Raw genomic sequence first — 22,314 nt, forward strand, 5'->3', positions numbered from 1 at the left:
CTCCATTGGCATGGGAGGTTCCTTCTCTTCCCTTCTTAAGATTACTTTAGGACAGAAACCTTTTGCTGAACAATGGAAAGGACTTTGACCTATGCTTAAGCATAGAACAGGAATTTCTTTGAGTCTTGATTGATTTTAGAATTGATACAATGGAGATACTCCACCCTATTCAGTCCTAATAGGATTGAGTAAGGGCTGCAGCCTAGATCAAAATTTAATTATTCCAATCTCTACCATACTCAAGTTAACAGGATTTAGAAAGGGCTGTAACAAAGGAGTATAGATTTAATCATTTGAAAATATGACCTTCAACAGACATGTGCAAAAAGCCAGAAACCTCTGGGCGGTCCTGGGTTAAGCGAGAGCCTCCATTGACAGGCAAATTGATGAAGAGTGATTGGTAGATGTGAGGACTGAGGGGAGGCAACTTGGATGGTTTCCTTAAAGATAGGAGGGTCTGGAGACTCGAGGTGGTGGTTGTGGAGTTTTTGGGTCGGTGTGGTTCCTGGGCTCTGAGGAAGCTTGCTCTGAAGGAAGCTGAAGGTGGGGGCCTCTGAGACTGTTTCTCCATTTTGGTCACGTGAGTAATAGGGACTGATCTCTTTTCTTTGCCCCAGCTATCTAAGGGCTTGGGCCTTTTGGCCCAGCCTAAACAGAAGGGGTATTTAAGCCCTATTCCCTTCTCTCCCCTTTCTCTCTCTCTATATATCTCTAATTCCTTTCTTGCTCCTATTGTAATTAAACTCCAAAAAAGGCTGACGGCTGACTTGAGTTTTTCATTTAGGAATTACATAGCTGATTCCTTGGCGACCTTAAATTAATATATATCAGTCTTTTAAAGTGATTCCCTTGTAACATTGTGGCTGACCACACGGGAGTCTAAAGAATCCTCTCAATAAAACTTTTTCCTTGCCTTTTTACTATACTGTTTCACCACTTAGTCCTTTTTTTTAAAAAAAAAAAAACTTGGCTTAAAGACACAGCTGCTAGAACACGTGAGTATAAAAAACTTTTTCTCTTTTCTCCTTAAGTTAAATTGGAATCAGCAGTTTTTTCTTTTTCTTCCCTTTAATCTTAAGGGACAGCTGGGTAGCTCAGCAGATTGAGAGCCAGCCCTAGAGGCAGAAGGTCCTGGGTACAAATCGGACCTCAGATACTTCCCAGCTGTGTGACTCTGATAGACAGAAAACAGCTGTTTTTAAATCTCAGCAACAGGACTCTAAAGTCCTGGCTGGAAGAACTGTTTCTAAATATCCTTTCCCTTAAGGAACAACTTCCTGGATTAAAAAAAAAAAAAAAAACCCTGTGGAAAGTTTGTTGCTTTGCCCTGCTCCCCACGTGTTTTGTGAAATTACAAAATATACATATAAAAATGAGTACTACATTCTTTGACAATTATATGGCAGCTGAAGAAGTAGGGGCATTGAGGAATGAAGGATACCTCCAAATTTTTATATTAATAGGTACTGTCATTTTTGTACTCCTCAATACTATATTTAGAGATGAAAAAATAAAAAATATTGAGGATAAAATAAAACAAAATGAGGATAAAATAAAACAAAATGAGGATAAAATAAAACAAAATGAGGATAAAATAAAACAAAATGAGGATAAAATAGAAAATATTGAGGATAAAATAGAAAATGTTGAGGATAAAATAGAAAAAAATGAGGATAAAATAGAAAATATTGAGGATAAAATAGAAAATATTGAGGATAAAATAGAAAAAATTGAGGATACAATAGAAAAAATTGAGGATACAATAGAAAAAATTGAGGATAAAATAGGAAATATTGAGAATAAAATAGAAAAACTTGAGGATAAAATAGGAAATATTGAGAATAAAATAGGAAATATTGAGGATAAAATGGGAGATATGGAAGATAAAATAGGAAAAATTGAGGATAAAATGCAAGCCCAATTAGAAGATCTAAAATGTTTCTTACAGGATCAATGGGCAAACACCCACTCTACCAGAAACAGACCTGTTTCTGAACCTTTGAATGAGGAAATTTCCTTCCCTGAAATAGAGATGGAAAACACCTTCCCTATAGCCCAGTTAACAGACTGCTTCTCTCGTGCAGTGCAAATCTTGTCTGAATTTAATCCCCAAAACCCTCCCCCTGCAATCCCAGCTTCTCATGTTCTTTCTCCTACAGAAAACCAAATTCCAATGCAAGAGAAATCTTGTCCTCCTAGAGAAACCCGTTCTTGTCAAACTGACCCACAGGTGCAAAATTCAACTAGAGGCCTGTTTCCTCTAAGAGAAGTACCTGAAATAGGACGAAATGGGGATGTGGTGACTTTAAGACATAGGATACCGTTTACTCCCCAAGAAATAAATGAATTTACACGAAATATCCCCACATATGAACAAGATCCTTTTCTAGTAACAAAAAAGATGGGAGACATATTTTTTCAATATAATCCGTCTTACAAGGACGTTGAGAGCTTACTACAGGCTTTTTTAAGTGAACGTGAAAAAAATAAAATAATTGCTCATGTCAACAAAACCCGGGGGCGTAATGCAGCACATTGGCCATCTCAGGATCCCGAATGGGACTATAATAATCCTGAGGACTATCTACAACTATACCGTTGTAGAGAGGCCATCCTCACAGCCATGAAGGAATGTGCGGACAGTACAGATAAGTGGATGGAACTGGAAAAAATTAAGCAAAAGGAAAACGAAACACCCTCCAGATTTATGGACAGAATTATCGAGTTTGGGGACAGATACTTAGATTGGGACTTAAATAAAGAGAATAGTTTAAGACAAGTTAGAAGAATCTTTGTAAATAATTCATGCAAAGTAATTAAAAATTATTTTAAAACACAATGCCCAAGATGGTCAGATATGGACCTTGAAGAATTGCGAAAAACAGCTATATATGTTTTTAAGGGAAACGAAGAAAAGGAGAAAGAGAATAATGATGACATGGAGGAAATGAAGAAAAAAATGAGATGTGTAATAGATAGGATAACTAAATTAGAAAGTGGGCATGATAATGAACCAACGACAATTGCCCCTCTCCAGAAATCCAATTATCAATCCATTACTTGCCACTTCTGTGAGAAGAAGGGCCACAAAATGATGGAATGTAGAACCTTTCTTAAGATGTTTGGAAGGAATACACAGTTTAATAATGGTTTTAGAAATAATAACTATAGAAATTATGATAATGGTTATAGAAACCAAAATTCTAGAAATTATAATAATGACTATGGAAATAACTATAATGAATATAGAAATAAGAGCTTTAGAAACCAGAATTATAGAAATAGGAATTGGGAATTTAATGACAATGCTCAAATTGAAGAAAATTTTAATGATTATACTCAACAATATATGAGAAATGGCGCTCGTCCAAAAATTACTCGAGGTACTAATGACCCTCAGAGAGGTGCCCTTCAGGGGGGTGCCCAAGGAATATCCCAAACACAATGATGGTGCCCGGGGGGGGCTGGGGCACAGGAATCAGAGGATACAACCTTTGATTTCCCAGACCCTGATGTCCTACTACCCGTTGTCCCTATCCACTGCCCTCCCCATACTAATGAACCCCATGTTACCTTAAAAGTGGGTAACACCTATTATGATTGTCTATTAGACACCGGAGCTTCCTGGTCTGTATTAAAGAGAACACCTGATTTACAATGTTATTCTATTGGCTCAGAGAATGTAATGGGAGTATCAGGAATAACCCAAAGAGTTAAAAGACTTCCTCCTAGAATGGTGTCTGTAGGACCCCTGGAGGTACAACACTCCTTCCTTTTGATGCCTGACTCCCCTTTAAATTTGCTGGGGAGGGACCTTCTATGCAAACTCAGAGCCACAATAACCTGCTCCCCAGATGGCTCATTATCATTAGAAGTACCAGAGGAATCTTTAAATTTACTCCCTGTACTTCTCTCGGAAAACCAGGAGGCAAAAGAACCTTCCATTTTTGAAATACCTAAAGATATACCGGAGTCTCTTTGGGCCACATCTTCTTCTGATGTAGGCTTACTTAAATCTGCTGTTCCTGTGCAGATAAAAACTAAATCTAGCCCACCTCCTTCTATCCCTCAGTATCCCCTCTCAAAGGAGGCAATTGAGGGTATTACACCAGTTATTAACTCATTAATAGAACAGGGAATAATAATCCCTTGCAAATCTGAATACAACACGCCCATCCTGCCAATTAAAAAACCAAAAAAAGGACCTGATGGCAAGCACATCTATAGATTCGTACAGGATCTAAGGGCAGTGAATAATCACGTTATAAAGAGACACTCCGTAGTTTCTAACATACATACTATTATTTCATCTATTCCTAGCACAGCTACATACTTTACAGTAGTAGACTTGTGTTCAGCTTTCTTTTCCATACCAATACATGAAAACTCCAGGCATATTTTTGCTTTCACCTGGAAGGGCTCACAATATACCTGGTGTCGGCTGCCACAGGGTTATGTCGAAAGTCCGAGCTTATTTGAGCAAATTTTGAGCCAAGACACAGACAATATAACATTTAAAAATAGCAAATTAATCAAATATGTAGATGATCTACTCTTGGCTTCAACAGATGCAGAAACATGTCAAGAAGATAGCAAACACCTTCTTTTGGAATTGCACAAAAGAGGACATAAAATCTCTAAGGATAAAGTTCAATGGTGTCTCCAAAAAGTAGAATATTTGGGATTCATCTTGACTGCGGGTGCTCGTTATATTTCTCCAAAACGAATTGAGAACATTCAAAAATTGAGTGCTCCTACCACTAAGAAACAGCTGAGAGCAATTTTAGGAGCAACAGGGTTTTGTAGACAATGGATTCCTTGCTATGGGGAAATCACTAAACCCCTTATAGCATTAACAAAGGATTCAGTTCCTGAACCCCTCAAATTAGAGCCTGAACACTTGTCAGCTCTAACAGATCTGAAAAAGGCTATCATGTCTGCCCCTGCTCTAGGCATCCCAGATTACAACAAGCCATTTACTTTATATGTGCATGAGCGAAGAGGAGTAGCCTCTGGTGTGTTAACTCAGACTTTGGGACCTTCTCAGCGCCCAATTGCTTATTATTCTGCCCAACTAGACCCAGTAGCAGCAGGAGCACCACCATGCCTTAGAGGAGTAGCTGCTACAGCCTTACTAGTAACAAAAACCGTTGATTTAGTATTGGGATGTCCATTAACAATAATGTGCCCACATGAGATTGAAGCATTATTGGTAAAACATAGAACACAGGCATTCTCGGATCAGAGAATTACAAGGTATGAAATAACCTTATTAAATAGTGAAAATATTACCTTGAAACGCTGTTCAACTCTTAACCCTGCCACCTTGCTTCCAGATTTACCCACTTCAGGAGAACCACTACATAACTGTGAAACATTAGTGTCCATGGCAGAAAAGCCTCGAGATAATCTCTTGGACACTCCCTTAGACAATGCAGATCTGATTTTATTTACCGATGGTTCCTCTTTTATGAGGGATGGCATACGTTACACTGGAGCTGCCGTAGTCTCAGAATTTGCCACTGAATGGTCAGCTTCACTACCTTCTAACATTAGCGCTCAAGGAGCAGAACTCATAGCTCTAAAACAAGCTTGTATAATTGCCAAGGATAAAAAGGCAACAATTTATACAGATTCTAGATATGCTTTCGGCATTTGTCACTCAGTCGGGATGCTATGGCTCCAAAGAGGATTTTTAACCTCAGCTGGAAAATCCATAGCTAATGCAGAAATTATTAATGAAGTTCTTTCTGCTCTCAAACTGCCTAAAGCCCTAGCTGTAGTTCATTGCTCTGCCCATACAGGTGGCTCTGACCCTGTCTCTAGAGGAAATGACCGAGCAGATGCCGCTGCAAAACTAGCAGCCATAGAAGGACCTGGATTAATTTTAACATTAACAACCACTGATAATTTAAATTTATCACTCTCCTATAATGAAAAGGAAGTGGAAAAATGGAAACAAAAATTTAAAGCAAAACAAATTAATGGAGTATGGGTGTCATCTGAAGGAAAACCCCTGCTCCCTAGAAGTTTCTATAACCAAATTTGCCAATCTATTCATAAAAATGGTCATTTTGGCACCCAGGGCATCGTGGACTCTGTCAAGAGAGTATGGATAGCCCCTGGTATAACTACTGTAGCCTCTAAAGTATGTTCAGCCTGCCCTATTTGCCAGGCATATAACCAACATGCATATCGTGGAAAAGCCTTTGGGGGACGTCCTCTGGCTTACACACCTTTTGAACATCTACAGATAGATTTCATTACAATGCCAAAAGCTGGACGTTATAAATTTTGTCTAGTAATTGTAGATCAACTAACCAGATGGCCGGAAGCATTTCCTACGACCCGAGCCACAGCAGATTTTGTTGCAAAGATACTTTTAAAAGAAATTATTCCTCGTTTTGGCCTACCAGCACGTATTGACTCCGATAGAGGGAGTCATTTTACCGATTCTGTCTTAAATCAAATATATTCTTGCTTGGGGATAACTCCAAAATTCCATGTTCCATATCACCCCCAGAGCTCAGGCCAAGTGGAGAGGATGAATAAAGAACTTAAGACTATGATTGGCAAATTATGCACTGAGACCCATTTAAAATGGCCTGAAATTCTCCCTCTGGCCCTATTTTATCTTAGAAGCAGGCCTAGAGGAGACTTACATATTTCACCATTTGAGATGCTTTTTGGACATCCGCCTATACAGGCTAAGCCTTTCTCCCCGGCTTATACATCGCTATTAGGGGGAGATATTACTATTGCTTCCTATATACAGGAGTTACAGCACAAACTACGTGAACTTCATGAATCTGGAGCTGCAGTACAAGCTGGACCATTAGACTTTTCTCTGCATGACCTGAACCCAGGAGATAAAGTTTATATCAAGAATTTCAAGCGAACTGGAGCAACTGAACCTTCATGGGAAGGACCATTCCAAATATTATTAACTACTCCAACATCTATAAAGATTGGAGAAAGAGACTCTTGGATTCACTGCTCACATGTGAAGAAAGCATCTTCTGCTGAGACTGATTAACTCTATCTTATCATATGAATTGTGACTCTATCTTATCATAATAATTGGAGATAATAATCCATAGACAAATGGATATTTTTTTTCAAGAATATATTGAATTACTGATTTTTTTCTTATTTTTTCTTATTTCTTTTCTTTTATTTTTTTATCAGAATATTTGATTTTTTTTCTCATTTTTTGTACTGAAGGTACACATAATTAATATTAATTTTTTTTTCCCTGCAGTAATACAAGTTAATATATATACTCTTGCTATAATATCAATATATGCCTAAAAGCTTTAAACTATGGGAACCTGCCATTTATTGATAAAATATTATAGGACTGTGATTAATGTTTGTGTCTGATTCCAGGAAAAGGGATAAAAACAAGGAGCACAGACTAAACCTGAATAGTGCCAATAGAGCACACATGAAATATTAAAGTGAGACTCAAGGTTGCGACGCTTAACTTATGTTTAAGTCGTAGGACTTCCTTGTATCTACACTCCTTTCGAAGTACTCAAACAAGTACAAAGCTTGACTATCATGCTGGCTCCCTATATCTCTGAAGAAAAAAAAATCAGACAAGGGAATGACATTTCCCCATCAAAATAGAATTCTAATTCTTTTCTTCTTATATTATGGCAACTTCCTGTAGTCTTGGCTACAAATGGCTAAGTGAAATATTACTGCATTCTGTCCTACATACTTGTGGGATAGAAATTACTTTAAACTGGACCTATACAAGGTCTATTTTGAAATTTTCTTATGTTTTTGATTATTTTTCTATTTTTTTGATAATTGACACATACAACCCCATACCTGAACATTGCATTCTGAGCTTAACTTGATATTTTTTTTTTAATACTTACTTCAGGGGGGATTGTATTTTAATTTAAAATCTAAGAATTTTTGAATTTTTTTTATTTGAGATTTTATTTTTATAAAAATCCAAGACTTTTGTTTAAGATTTTACTGTTATAAAAAATTTTCAAAGATTTTGATTTTGTTCGAGAAAAGATCTTCAAGAAAGAAGCTTGAAACTTTTATATCCAGAGAATGAACTGTTGCAGAAAGATGCCAAAAACCTACACTTCATCAAGAAGATCAAGAATGAACTTTGGATGTGATTGATTGGACTGAACTTTTGATTGAACATTTATTGTAACATTTATGCCAAAAGGGACTGCCCCTAATTTGGCTTTCTGTCAATGCGCCTAGCAAACATTGGTTTTGCTTTCTTTTCTTTTCTATTTCCTCTCTCACTATTCTAATTTCTCTTAGAAATTGAATATTGTGCATATCTTTAGTTAGAAGTGAATTTAGAACTACAAAATGATTATGTTAAATGATCAATGGGGAGACTAGTCTCCCAATGATCATCAGGGGGGATTGTAAACCTCAAAATTCCTTAGACTTATAAATGTTGGAAATTTCACCATTGGATATTTCATACTTGGAAAATTTCTTACTGATAGTCTATTGGAATGGGAACTCCATTGGCATGGGAGGTTCCTTCTCTTCCCTTCTTAAGATTACTTTAGGACAGAAACCTTTTGCTGAACAATGGAAAGGACTTTGACCTATGCTTAAGCATAGAACAGGAATTTCTTTGAGTCTTGATTGATTTTAGAATTGATACAATGGAGATACTCCACCCTATTCAGTCCTAATAGGATTGAGTAAGGGCTGCAGCCTAGATCAAAATTTAATTATTCCAATCTCTACCATACTCAAGTTAACAGGATTTAGAAAGGGCTGTAACAAAGGAGTATAGATTTAATCATTTGAAAATATGACCTTCAACAGACATGTGCAAAAAGCCAGAAACCTCTGGGCGGTCCTGGGTTAAGCGAGAGCCTCCATTGACAGGCAAATTGATGAAGAGTGATTGGTAGATGTGAGGACTGAGGGGAGGCAACTTGGATGGTTTCCTTAAAGATAGGAGGGTCTGGAGACTCGAGGTGGTGGTTGTGGAGTTTTTGGGTCGGTGTGGTTCCTGGGCTCTGAGGAAGCTTGCTCTGAAGGAAGCTGAAGGTGGGGGCCTCTGAGACTGTTTCTCCATTTTGGTCACGTGAGTAATAGGGACTGATCTCTTTTCTTTGCCCCAGCTATCTAAGGGCTTGGGCCTTTTGGCCCAGCCTAAACAGAAGGGGTATTTAAGCCCTATTCCCTTCTCTCCCCTTTCTCTCTCTCTATATATCTCTAATTCCTTTCTTGCTCCTATTGTAATTAAACTCCAAAAAAGGCTGACGGCTGACTTGAGTTTTTCATTTAGGAATTACATAGCTGATTCCTTGGCGACCTTAAATTAATATATATCAGTCTTTTAAAGTGATTCCCTTGTAACAGTGGCACTCACAGGTTTTTCAGAAAGCACTGCATCAAGAATGGAGCAACAATTCTGACACTAGTAACTAATCAATCAATACATCCTAAACTCTCCCAGTATGCAGTGAATTAAACAAGGTAATCAGAAGGGGAGAGAAAGGAAATGCAAGATGTACTCTCTGACTTTTATGATTTCCCAATAAAATCTGAGAGTAGAGATGAGTATGAAAAAGAAAAACACAAAGAACAACTAGAAGTATAAGTGTAAATGAAAATAACTGAATTAATATTGAGAGAATGACTGTACCTGGGGACTCAGGAAGGAAAATTGCCTAGAAGTAATGGGTTCTGACTGAAAGGGGCATGTGTATTGGCTGAGAAAGGGAAAAGCGATCTTTTCTTAAGGGACAAATGACATTTAGAAAGGCTTCAAAGTGTGCACAAGCTTCCAAGATAAATGCTTTCCTTGTCAAATGGTTTAGACCTTCTTCATTTTGATAGCCAAGGATTAATGTTCCATCCCCACTCTCCTCCCAACACACATACAACAACTGACCTTCAATGTTCATGGCCTCCCTCAGCACTTGGAGCTTCTTCTGCCTTCCTCGTATTCTGTCCAAGGCACTTGATATCGCTGGTGAGGTGGGTAACTCTGGTATATGGCGAACTGGAACGAGTCTCTGAGGACCAAAGATGTCCAGGGCTAGACTTCCATCTGAGTATCTTGCTTCTTTTCTTCTAGGAGCAGTAGAAACTTGAGGTTTTATTGCCTCAGGTAAACAGTGACGAAGCCTTCCAGCCTCAGCAGAGAGCACATCTTCATTGGTTGGGTTGTCAGAGGAGCAGACCAAGTCCAAGGATGAAGCCCAGACCTTCTGTTTATGAAGCACATTGTGGCTAAGGTTGCCTTTTCTTTCAGTGCCATTAGTTTTGTAATGATAAAGGGAACAGGGACCTTCTGATTCTTCATATCCAGGGTTATAATCTGAGGAAATTTCCTTGAAAAAATCTTCCTCACCTGGTGTGTCTCTGATGGAGAGAAATCCCATTGATTTACTAAGCCCTTTGTTAAGAAAGCTCTGCTGAGAAAATGGAGTCTTGGATACAGCTAGAACATCAGAAGTGGAGCTTCTTCCTGAAATGATAAGAATCTATCATGTATGCACATATTTTTTTTCATACTCTACAGTGGCATTAAAATTTCAAGTGACTAGATATTTTCTTAATATTATGAAGAGGGGGAATCCAAATAAATTACCAGAGAAATTTTACCCTAGAGCATTTGAAAATGAAAATATGTGCACTACCTCATTTTTTTAGTGAAAGAAAGAATTTCTACTACTATCCAATCTATTATAATGGCCAATATTCCAGAAACTGATTGAATATTAGATTGTCAGTCTTGCTTTCCTCTACATCATAAGCAACCCTAGTTTAGTTTAGTGATTCAAATAAATAGTTTTTAAAATCCCTGCTTTTAGTAAATGCACAAAATTTTGATGCCAGAAAATTCTACTTTCTATGATTATCTGATATTTACTTTGTGATGATTAAAGTAGATCTTATAATGAATAGTGAAAGGATCTATAAACTAATATACTGGGAGAGCATTTTTTAAATTACGCATAAAGTATACTTATATGCTATCGTGGCTCTTCTTATTTAAATTCACAATCCCCCCCCCCCCAAAAGAAATAATGTTCTAGATGGTGGTTGAATTTCTAGGCTAGCCTAAAAAAGCTTTTAAAGTAGCTCAAAGTAATCTCCATACAATTAAATATACTAGAAAATGTTTCTGTAATACTAAGTTCTAAAACAAGTGAGGTAGACGGAAACATCCATGGATGTCATTGGGGTTTCCGGGCACTTAAAAAGTGTTTTAGGGCTTTACAGAACTGACAGTTGGATCAAATTTCGTTTCTAAATTTTTAGACTTTACAAAAATGTAGACATGTTGTTAGCATTATTGTGAATCATGAACAGAGGTTGTATCATCCCCAAAGAATGACTAACGACTTCTAATAAAACAATAAGTCAGGGAATGAGAATTAGAAGGGAGCTCAAATTTATCTGAGAATTTACTCTATAATATGTTTTTCTTGGGAGACCTCTTATGAGTAAAAACCCCATTTCACACTTGTGGTTAGCTCTAATTTAATCATTCCAGACAGTAAGCCTCAATTTCTTATTAGGCAAATATTATCCACCACTTCTAGTTTTGAGGGACTGGAGTTCAAGTACCACTCTCTGTTGGCTGAGTGAACTGGGTAAGGTCACCCATTCTCTCTGAGTCTTTGCTCTTGCTCACCTGCATAAAACTTGGCTCCCTGCTTGACAAAAGTTATAAGGAAAATATCTAGCAAACTTTAAAATGCTGTATTTGTTGTTTAGTCATTTTCATGTTTGTATGACTCTTCATGACCACCACCACCCTCATCTTTTTTGGCAAATATACTAGAATGGTTTGCCATTTCTTTCTCTAGCTCATTTTACAGATTAGGAAACAGAGACAAACAGGATTAGGAGATTTGCCCACGTTCATACACCAAGTAACTATCTGAGGTAAGATCTGAACTCAAGAAGATGTCTTCTTGACTTCAGGCCTGGCACTCTATCCACTGTGCCAATAGGTGCACCCAAATGCTGTATAATTACACACGATTACTATTTAAAGTCAAAGGACCTAGATGTAAATCCCAGATTTTAAACACCACTGTGACCCTGATTTATTCTAATGAAGAAGGCTTTACAGTGCCTTTTAGCACTAAGTCTCTTGACTCTGCTATTAGGCATTGCCATGGAGCTCACCTTACTGGAACATTGGTGATAATTCTGCTAATAGCCCACAACGGTATGAGTCACACTCCAAGGAACGAATGGGTGCTTAACTCATAGCACAAATGTAATCTAAATGGTCTCAAGGAACTGTTATGAATCTCCCAGAAAATGAAGTTGAGGTTCTGTGTTAGTATATTTCTATGATTTTAGAGGGGCAGCTAGGTAGCTCAGTGGATAGAGAACCATGCCTAGAGATGGGAGGTCCAGGGTTCAAATCTAGCCTCAGACACTTCCTAACTATATGGACCTGGGCAAGTCACTTAATCCCCATTGCTCAGCTCTTATCCCTTTTTTTGCCTTGGAACCAATACGCAATATTGATTCTAAAACAGAAGGTCAGGATTTTTTTTTTAATGGTATTAACCAGCATAAGACTGAAACCAATTGGGAATTAAGATAGGGTTTGCCTCAGGCTCTGTGGCCAAATATTACTATCTAACCTCTGGAGTGTTTGTTCTTCTGGAATATAATCATGAGCAATCAATTCTGATATACTCTGTATACATCTTGCGTGTATATCACTATTCCTATGTTGTCTCCCACATTAAGATGAGATCTCCCTGAGGCTTTGTTTATGGTAAATAGCAAATTATTAATTAATTCTTGTTGACTTATTCCAAGAGGTCATATGATTAGAGAAATTAAAATCCAAGAAGCCATTTGATAGTACCATCCATATGAAGTCATGACAGCAAAATTGTCCTAACACTTAAAAGTAATATGGGGGGGGGGGGGGTGGATATGTGGCAAATTCCAAATTGGAATGGAATTTAGTTTTGATTTGAACTCAGAACCTCCCATCTTCAGACCTGGCTCTATCAAGTAATCATTTCTTAGGTACCCTTAAAGAACATTTGTGTTATGGAACATAGGTGTCCTTGTAGGTGAACAAATATGTGATTATGACATAAATTTTATTTCTTAGATTTATTTCAGGTTCATACACTAGTCAATAAATAATTAAAAAGTACTATTCCAAAATCATATCAGTCTATTTCCCTTAATGCATTTTAATGTTTCATCCAAACTAGACAATCAGATATTCTTTAATCTTGTACAATCAACAAAATCTACTTTTTCTCTCTTCCACCACTTTCCCCTACCTCAATTGAGAAAGAAATAAACCAAAATCTTAGATACAAAGATGTTCAGTCAAACAAAACAAATTCCCACATAGGCCATTAAAAAAAATTCAATTTCACTCATCCCATTACTCAATTAAAAGTATAAATTAACTTTAGTAGTATTGTCATTTTTATTATGTTGGCATGGCCTAGGCATAAACATTGAATGATCCTTTAGGTATTTGAGCTAGTCTTGATTTTTTTTTGCCTAGTTTTTTATTTTTAAACTTAGTAACCACTACCAAAAAAAATGTAATTAAATAAATGCATTGAAAATTATGTACAATATGGAAATTTTATATGTGGGCTAATATAAACATCCTCTGCTTTTGCATTCTCTTTGGATTTGTTTTGCTTTGATACATTTTTCTCTTGATTTTGTGGCTATTATTTTTTAAAGTGTAATCATAGTATGTATTCTTATTTTCTTTTCCTTTTCATCTCTTCATATATTTCTCTCATTTTATTTATTTTTCCAATATTTGTCATTTCTTTTTTAAAAATTTATTTACTTAGAATATTTTTCTATGGTTACATGATTCTTTCCTTTCCCCTTCCCTCCCCCGCCTGGAGCTGATGAGCAATTCCATTTGGTTATATATGTATTATTGTTCAAAATCTATTTCCATATTCATATTTGCAATAGGGTGATCATTTAAAGTCAAAATCCAAACACAGGAACTATATGAACACAACTACAAAACACTCTCCACACAATTAAAACTAGATCTAAACAACTGGAAAAACATTGATTGCTCATGGGTGGGACAAGCTAACATAATAAAAATGACAATCCTACCCAAATTAATTTACTTATTTAGTGCCGTACCCTCTGAACTACCAAAAAACTTCTTTACAAAATTAGAAAAAAGCATAACAAAGTTCATTTGGAAGAATAAAAGATCAAGGATATCCAGGGAAATCATGAAAAAAAATGCAAAGAAAGGAGGACTTGCAGTCCTAGATCTCAAACTATACTATAAAGCAGTGGTTATCAATACAATTTGGTACTGGCTAAGAGATAGAAATCCTCAGGATCAATGGAATAGACTTGGGGTAAATGACTTCAGTAGGACAGTCTATGATAAACCCAAAGATTCCAGTTTTGGAGACCAAAACCCACTTTTTGATAAAAACTGCTGGGAAAATTGGAAGACAGTGTGGGAGAGATTAGGTTTGTATCAATATCTCATACCCTACACCAAGATAAACTCAGAATGGGTGAATGACCTGAATATAAGGACAGAAACTATAAGCAAATTAGGCGAACACAGAATAGTATACTTGTCAGATCAAAGGAAAGACTTTAAAACCAAGCAAGAGCTAGAAAAAAAATCATAAAATGTAAAATCAATAATTTTGATTACATCAAATTAAAAAGGTTTTGTACAAACAAAACTAATGTATCCAAAATTAGAAGGGAAGCAACAAATTGGGAAACAATCTTCATTACAAAAATGTCTGACAAAGGTCTAATTACTCATATTTATAAAGAGCTAAACCAGTTGTACAAAAAAATCAAGTTATTCTCCAATTGAAAAATGGGCAAGGATCATAAATAGGCAATTTTCAGTTAAAGAAATCAAAACTATTAATAAGCACATGAAAAAGTGCTCTAAATCTATTATAATCAGAGAAATGCAAATCAAAACAACTGAGGTATCACCTCACACCTGGCCAACATGACAGCAAAGAAAAGTAATGAATGTTGGAGGGGATGTGGCAAAGTCTGGACATTAATTTATTGCTAGCACAGTTGTGAATTGATCCAACCATTCTGGAGGCCAATTTGGAACTATGCCCAAAGGGCGATAAAAGACTCTCTGCCCTTTGATCCAGCCATAGCACTGCTGGGTTTGTAACCCAACAAGATAATAAGGAAAAAGACTTGTACAAGAATATTCATAGCTGCGCTCTTTATGGTGGCCAAAAATTGGAAAATGAGGGGATGCCCTTCAATTGGGGAATAGCTGAACAAATTGGGGTATCTGTTGGTGATGGAATACTATTGTGCTCAAAGGAATAATAAAGTTGGAGGAATTCCATGGACACTGGAACAACCTCCAGGAAGTGATGCAGAGTGAGAGGAGCAGAACCAGAAGAACATTGTACACAAAGACTGACACACTATGGTACAATCGAACATAATGGACTTCTCCATTAATGGCAATGCAGTGATCCTGAACAATCTGCAGGGATTTGTAAGAGAAAAACACTATCCACAAGCAGAGGACAAACTGTGGGAGTAAAAACACCAAAGAAAAACAACTGCTTGAATACATGGGTTGAAGGTATATTGTTGGGGATGTAGACTCTAAACTCCTAGTGTAAACAACAACATGGAAATGAGTTCTGATCAAGGACACATGTAATACCCAATGAAATTGCATGTTGGCTGTGGGAAGAGTGGTTTGGAGGGGAAGGAGGGAAATAATGTGATTATTGTAACCAAGAAATAATGTTCTAAATTGACAAAATAAACATTCAAATGGAAAAAAAATGAAGTCAAAATTCAACAATCCATTACATTCAAATATCATAATCTATTCAACCATTTCTCCCAATCATTGAATTTCTATATTTCTAGCTATTTTGTCATTACAAACAAAGCTTCCATGAATATTTTAACACATAAATGGCTTTTTAACTGTCTTGATAATGCCCTTAGGGCATAATCCCTGGTAATAGGATCCCTAAGTCAATGAACATGAATTTTACAGCTCTTAAAGTATATTCCATCTTGTTCTCTAAAAAAACAATTCAGAGCTGTTCTAGCAATATAATATTGGGCCTCTTTCTCCATGTTCCTATCAGCATCTGATCAACTTAATCTGGTTTTCAGTTAATATACATTACCAGGGCTATATTTAGCTAGATTGGTCATTAGGCAGCAGAGACAAGTTGTTGCCAAGACCAGACTCTTTCCAAACCCATGCCTTTCCAGCTTGGTCATACTCAGGGGAACTTTTGTTCTAATGCCACAACCTCTCATGAATGGAGGATTATGCCATCTATGCTGAATTCTGGAGTTTCTCCTTAGTAATAGTTGAAACTCTTCAGTTCATTAAATATTCATTTTTTTACCTTTTACAATTGTGATTATCTTTGCTGAATGTTATTCTTGCTTATAAGCCCAGTTCTTTGTGCTTCATGTCCTGTGTTCTTTTAAAGTTGAAACTGCTATTGTTGTATTATACTGCTAGTAGACTGTGTTAGTAGGCTGTAGTATTTTTTTCTTGTTGCTTATAGTATTTTCTCCTCAACCTGGGAGCTGCAGAACTAAGCAATGGTGCTCTTGTGCATTTGGGTCTCATGAGGGAGTGATAGGTGGATTCTTTCCATTTCTATTTTACCTTCTGATTCTAGAATTTCCAGGCATTTTCCTTGATGTCTACATTCCCTTTTTAATTATAACTTTCTAGGAGTCCAACTATTCTTGTAATGTCTCTCATTATCTATTTTCTAGGCAGTTGTTTTTGTGATAATGCATTTCATATTCTCTTCTATTACTTCATTCTTTTGATTTTGATTTCTTATTTCTGGTTGTCTTAGAAAATTGTTAGCTTCCCCTTGTCTAATTCTAGTTCTTAATACATTATTTTCTTCTGGGAGCTTATGGATCTCTTTTTCATTTGGGTGATCAATCATAATTTTCTTTGCTTTTTGGTTTTTGCATTGCTCTTATTTTTCCCTCTATTTTTCCTCAACTCTAGCATAATTTTAAATTTGGGTAGATTAAACAATGCTTACAACAAATGCATTAAAAAAAGCAAAACAAAATAAAAGTGAGAGAATGGAAAAAATTTACTGTTTATCAAACGAATCTAAAAAAATAGGAGTTGTAATCATAGTATACGGCAAAGTAAATCAGCCAATTCAAAAAACCTAAAGAGATAAATGAATAAACCACTGGGTTTATATTTTCTCTCTTTCCCTCTTCTACTATAAACACAATACTATATTCCTTCTGTAATTTTACTTTACTCTTTAAGTGGCACTGACTCTCTTCACCTTATTCCTGATAACCTCTCATTTGCTACCCCTTTCCTTTTGGGATTTCTCTTATTAGATCTTTTTTTCCCCTTTTTGCCTGCTTTTATCTAGTTATAGAATTCTTCCCCTCTTTTTTTTTCTTTTCAGTCAAGTTTTCTTCTCTTCCATTTAAATTATTCCTGATTATTAGTTTAAAATTTTTCACTTTTTTTTCTATCCCTTTCTAAAAAGTATTTTTCTCACTCTCTTCATTAGGCTACCCTTTTCATTAACCATACTCTTTTTCTGTCTACTGTTGATTCTTATTCTACTATTCATGGCTTCTATAATTATAATTATGGTCTCTCTTTTTCAACTGTATTCTCCATATACTCAAATCTTCCAAAATATTCATTCCAGTCTGTATCCATTAGGTAGTTTCTGCCACCATCTTGTAAAATTTTCTAGTGGATTCCCCTTTTTCATTCTCCCCTACTCCCAAAACAATGCTAATTTTTGCAGGTACCATAGAGGACACTGTCACAAGGGATATTCTTCCCCCACCACATACCTGATTACATCACTTACATATTCACCTTCCTTTGGTTATCATTTTCACTCCATTTGCCTCAAAATCTCCTGTACTTTCTCATTCCTTCATGTACCAGTGGTACCCAGGAGTTCCAAGCCCCATCTCCATCAACACTTTAAAGGAAAGACTTTTCAAGAACTAAACCCCCTAGGCTTCATGGAGTATGAGGTTATTATCTTACCAATGAAGCAAAATCTCCTTCCTTTCCCTCTCCTCTTCAGTTCTCTCCTCCTCCTTGCCTATTCCTCATCTTTTCTGAGACCACAAGGGTTACTTTCCTATAGTAACTAATTCATGTTCCTCTATATTTCCCTATTCCTTTCCCTTTAATATATTCTTCTATGTTGTAATATACTACTCTCCCACCCCAATATGATTCACTTGTCAGCAAGGTGTCACTAGGTTCTGTCCATAATGCTCCAGGACCACCTTCTTCACCTTTACTACCACTAAACCTACACACCTTCCCTACCTTTCTCCTTTATATATAGAAAGAAGTCTTTTGCAGGTCTCTATTAACACTCTGCTACTACTCATCACTTCTGGTGTTCTTTGTAAAGTTTAAATATTTAGGTGGCAGCTGGGTAGCTCAGTGGATTGAGAGTCATGCCTAGAGATAGGAGGTCCTAGGTTCAAATCTGGTCTCAGACACTTCCCAGCTGTGTGACCCTGGGCAAGTCACTTGACCCCCACTGCCTAGCCCTTACTGCTCTTCTTGGATACACAGTATTGATTCCAAGATGGAAAGTAAGGGTTTTAATAATAATAATAATAATAACAAAGTTTAAATATTTATTTACTATTAAATATTCATCTTTTTTTCACAAGCTCAAATTTGGAGGGTAGGCCATCTCGGGGCTGTGTTGCTGAACTTTTGCATTATTTGAATTTCCTTTCCTTAGTATTTGAAGATTTTCCTCTTAATCATTTGCAGAACTTAATGTTTTAATTGAATTTTACATTTTAACCACACTATATATCTTGAAGTTTGCAGCCTTGTCTCTCCCCCCCCCCAGAGGTGACCTATGATTTTTTTCAACTGGTATTTCATTTTTATGTTCATAAGTTCTGAGCAGTTCCTTCATTAGGTGTTCTGGTATTTTGTTCTGTTGTGTTCTTCTGGGAGATCTATGATCCTTAAGTTATCTCTTTGCATCTTGTCTTCAAGAACAATATTTTTTTTACTTGCACAGGGGAGCATGTTTTCTTTTAAAGTTGCTTTTTGCCTCTCCTATATTGTCCTGCATTTCTATATATTTATTTTCCCAATTTATTGTTCTGTCTTTTATTTCTTTGGTGAGACTTACCATTATAAATTCCAATTTTTCTAGTCTGTCCTACTTATTATGTTTGTCATAAATTCTGCTTTCACAATTCTCATTTCTCTTTTGAACCACTCAGGAATAGTGAGCTGTGTTTCTAGGTTCTGCTCACATAATCTCATCAAGTATAGAGCTGTTTTCTTTTGCTTTGCAGTAATTATTCATAGATGCCTGAACTTATTAGAGCCAGAGGTCATATTTACTTTTTCTGTTAATAGTTTCCCCTGTTGATGTATCTGCTTATTTTCAAAGTCACTGAGTTTTTTTCTTCCTGAGATCTTTGTTATTGCCCCTTATTTGCTTTTTGACTAATGGTGGTTTTCTTTGGGATTCAAGTGTTATCCACTCACATCCCTACTACTTCTTTTTATATATAGCTTTTTACTTGTACACCCCAATTGCAAAATAATTTTTTGCATCCTTCCATTTTACTCCTCCACTGTATTTCATCCCCTAGCAGATACTTTTACAAGTAACAAAACTCTTTTCAGGCCCTCAGACTAATTAAAGTTGTTTTATGACTAATGATGTTGTTCTTGAGAAGAAACATATATTAACCTCCCTATCTTAGAATTTAAGTAGTTTATCTCTTTTTAGTCCCTTACATTGTTCATTCATGTTTACTTATGCTTGTGTTTATATTTCAGTGTTTCTATTCAGCCATTTTATAGAAATGTTTGGAAGTCTTCTTTTAAAGCCCCATTTTTCTACCATGGGATGAATCATTTTTTCGCTGCTTAAGTGATTCTTGGGTGTAAACCTATACCTTTTGCCTTATTTAGTATCATATTTTATACTTTCTTTTCCTGTGTGATAGTTTCTAAATGTTGTGAACCTTACTATAGCTCCTTAGTACTCAAATTATTTCTTTCTGGCTCTTTGTAGTATTTTTATTTTGACCTTGAAGCTTTGGATTAGGGCAATAGTGTTCCTGGGAATTTTCATATTTATTTCCTACCAGTAGATAACCAGAAGATTCTTTCTATTTCTCCTTTGTCCTCTAGCTCTAAGAGATCTCAGCAATCTTTTGTGATTTCTCAGATATTCCAATGACTCACAAATTACCACACTTTAATCTCTTTTCTAACTCAATTGTTTTTGAGTTCTTACATTTTTATTTTTTCTTCCCTGTAGACCACTGACTTTGTTTTAACATTTCTTGTTGTCTAAATGGAATCATTCTCTTCCACTTGGTTCATTCTTATTTTCAAGGAGTTTTTTATTAGGTTAGGTTTTGTATAGTTTCTTCCAAGCTTTTAATTCCTCTTCCAATTTGTTCTTTCATTGCTCTCTTTTCTTGATTTCTTTAAAAAACTTAGTTCTTTTAATGAACATTTTTCATGTCATCCAGGAATTCTGGATGAATTTATGGCTATACTGTGTTTTTCTTTTGAGGGTTGCTTAAAGATGGTTTGGAATCCTTAGCTTCTAGGTTTGTTTCTTGGGCATCTCTCTCACCATAATAACTTTTTTATGTTGGAATTCTTTTGTTTGTTTGCCTATTCTTCAGATGAAGAAAACTTTATCATGATGTTTGAATGTTTGTAATTAGCCTTGTACTTTGAAAGACTGGATTTATATAGACTAGTCTTGTTTATTGCTTAACCCTCTATGTGCAGGACATGCTATGTATGACCCTAAAGACCTTCCAAGTCTAACAGTCAACATGCTTTTTTGCAAATAGAGATCACTAAAAGGAATGTAAGGAATTTTTTGCCTTTATACATTTCAGGAAACCTATGTGTTTTATTTGGAAACTACTAAGAGGAGCTTGAAAAAAATTAACTTTTTTTCTTTCTGAAATTTATGAAAAATTATTTCTTTTCTTACATTTCCCAATTAGGACTCAGACAAGTTTTTTTTCTAGATATTTGTGGAGGGGTTGTGTGAGAGAGTTCAGCTGTATTCCACTATATGGATTCTGCTCCACTCTTTGCCCTCTCTTGATTCCATGTATTTGTGAAAGTTGTTCCTCATATCTATTATATACTATTTTATACACATGTCTACGAGTTGAATATGTTCTGTTTTTTCAAGGCCCTGATCAAGAAATATCCTCAGGTCTTTCCTAACTGAACATAATACCTCTTTTACATCATTTTGTTTAGATACTTTTAAATTGTATTCTATTTTCTCCTATTTCATTCTTATTGGAGACATTTCTTAATCTCTTCTTTTACAGTGTAAACTCTTTGAAAGCAGAAACTATATTCTTTTAAATCTTTCTAATCTGAACATCTAAAAAGTGGTTTGACATTATGAAGTGATTTAGTGAATAATATATGAAAGATTATTTAGTATCTTCAAACTGCTTTCAAGTTTTCCAAACAATTTTACCAAATGTTGAATTCTTAAAGACTTCAATTTTTATCTTTGTCAGATACAAAGTTACTATAACTTTTTTACAACCATTTGTCATATATTTATTCTGTTCCATGGATCTACTTTTCTAGTTCTTAGGCAGGACCAGATAGAAGCTATAGACCAATATCTTATAACATTTATCAAAACAAGATCAAAATGGATATATGATCTAAATAATAAAGGGAGATATCATAAGCAAGGAGAACAAGGAACATATTATCTATCAGATTTATGGATAGAAGAATTTTGAATCAGTAAGGTAGAAAGTATGGTGAAATATAAAATGGACAATTTTGAATACATTAAAAAGGTTTTGTACACATAAAATAATACAGCTGAGATTAGAAGAAAAGCCATAAGCTGGAAAAAAAATTCTGAATGAAGTTTCTCAGAGAAAGGTCTCATAAATTGAAATATATATAAAGAACTTTGTCAAACATATAAGAATATGAGCCATTCCTCAACAGATAAATAGTCAATAGAGAAGGACTGATAAGAAGAAATAAACAAGATAGTTTTATATATACATTTTTGGGGGTCATATGATGACTTCTCCAATGGGGCCAAGGGAAGGAGGGTATGAGTTAACTAAATATCTTACTATTTCAGATGTTACAAAGATACTTTTTTAAAGTGATCAAACATTTTTTGGATAAAGAAATCAAAGATATATATATAAAACTATCATGAAAAAACATGTCCTATACTCTAATGTGTCATTGTGGTTTGGTGCTATACATGGTTTCTCAGAGGC

At 35.7% G+C, this 22,314-nt stretch overlaps 1 protein-coding gene across 14 annotated transcripts in view; it reads right to left on the reverse strand.

Moving 5' to 3' along the window:
- The window catches only part of PTPN13 (protein tyrosine phosphatase non-receptor type 13), a 243,455-nt gene that overhangs the window by 144,039 nt on the left and 77,102 nt on the right, over positions 1-22,314 (reverse strand). For 11 of the 14 annotated variants that reach the window (XM_056803189.1, XM_056803186.1, XM_056803185.1 and 8 more), the window contains exon 7: positions 9,905-10,483. The exons of the other annotated variants lie outside the window; for them this stretch is intronic. In XM_056803189.1, coding sequence (XP_056659167.1) covers positions 9,905-10,483 — 579 coding nt within the window. The remainder of the gene's footprint in view (positions 1-9,904; positions 10,484-22,314) is intronic. 14 annotated transcript variants of the gene reach the window in all.

Source organism: Monodelphis domestica, chromosome 6, assembly GCF_027887165.1.
Source record: "Monodelphis domestica isolate mMonDom1 chromosome 6, mMonDom1.pri, whole genome shotgun sequence".
In the NCBI taxonomy this organism is placed as follows: Eukaryota; Metazoa; Chordata; class Mammalia; order Didelphimorphia; family Didelphidae; genus Monodelphis; species Monodelphis domestica.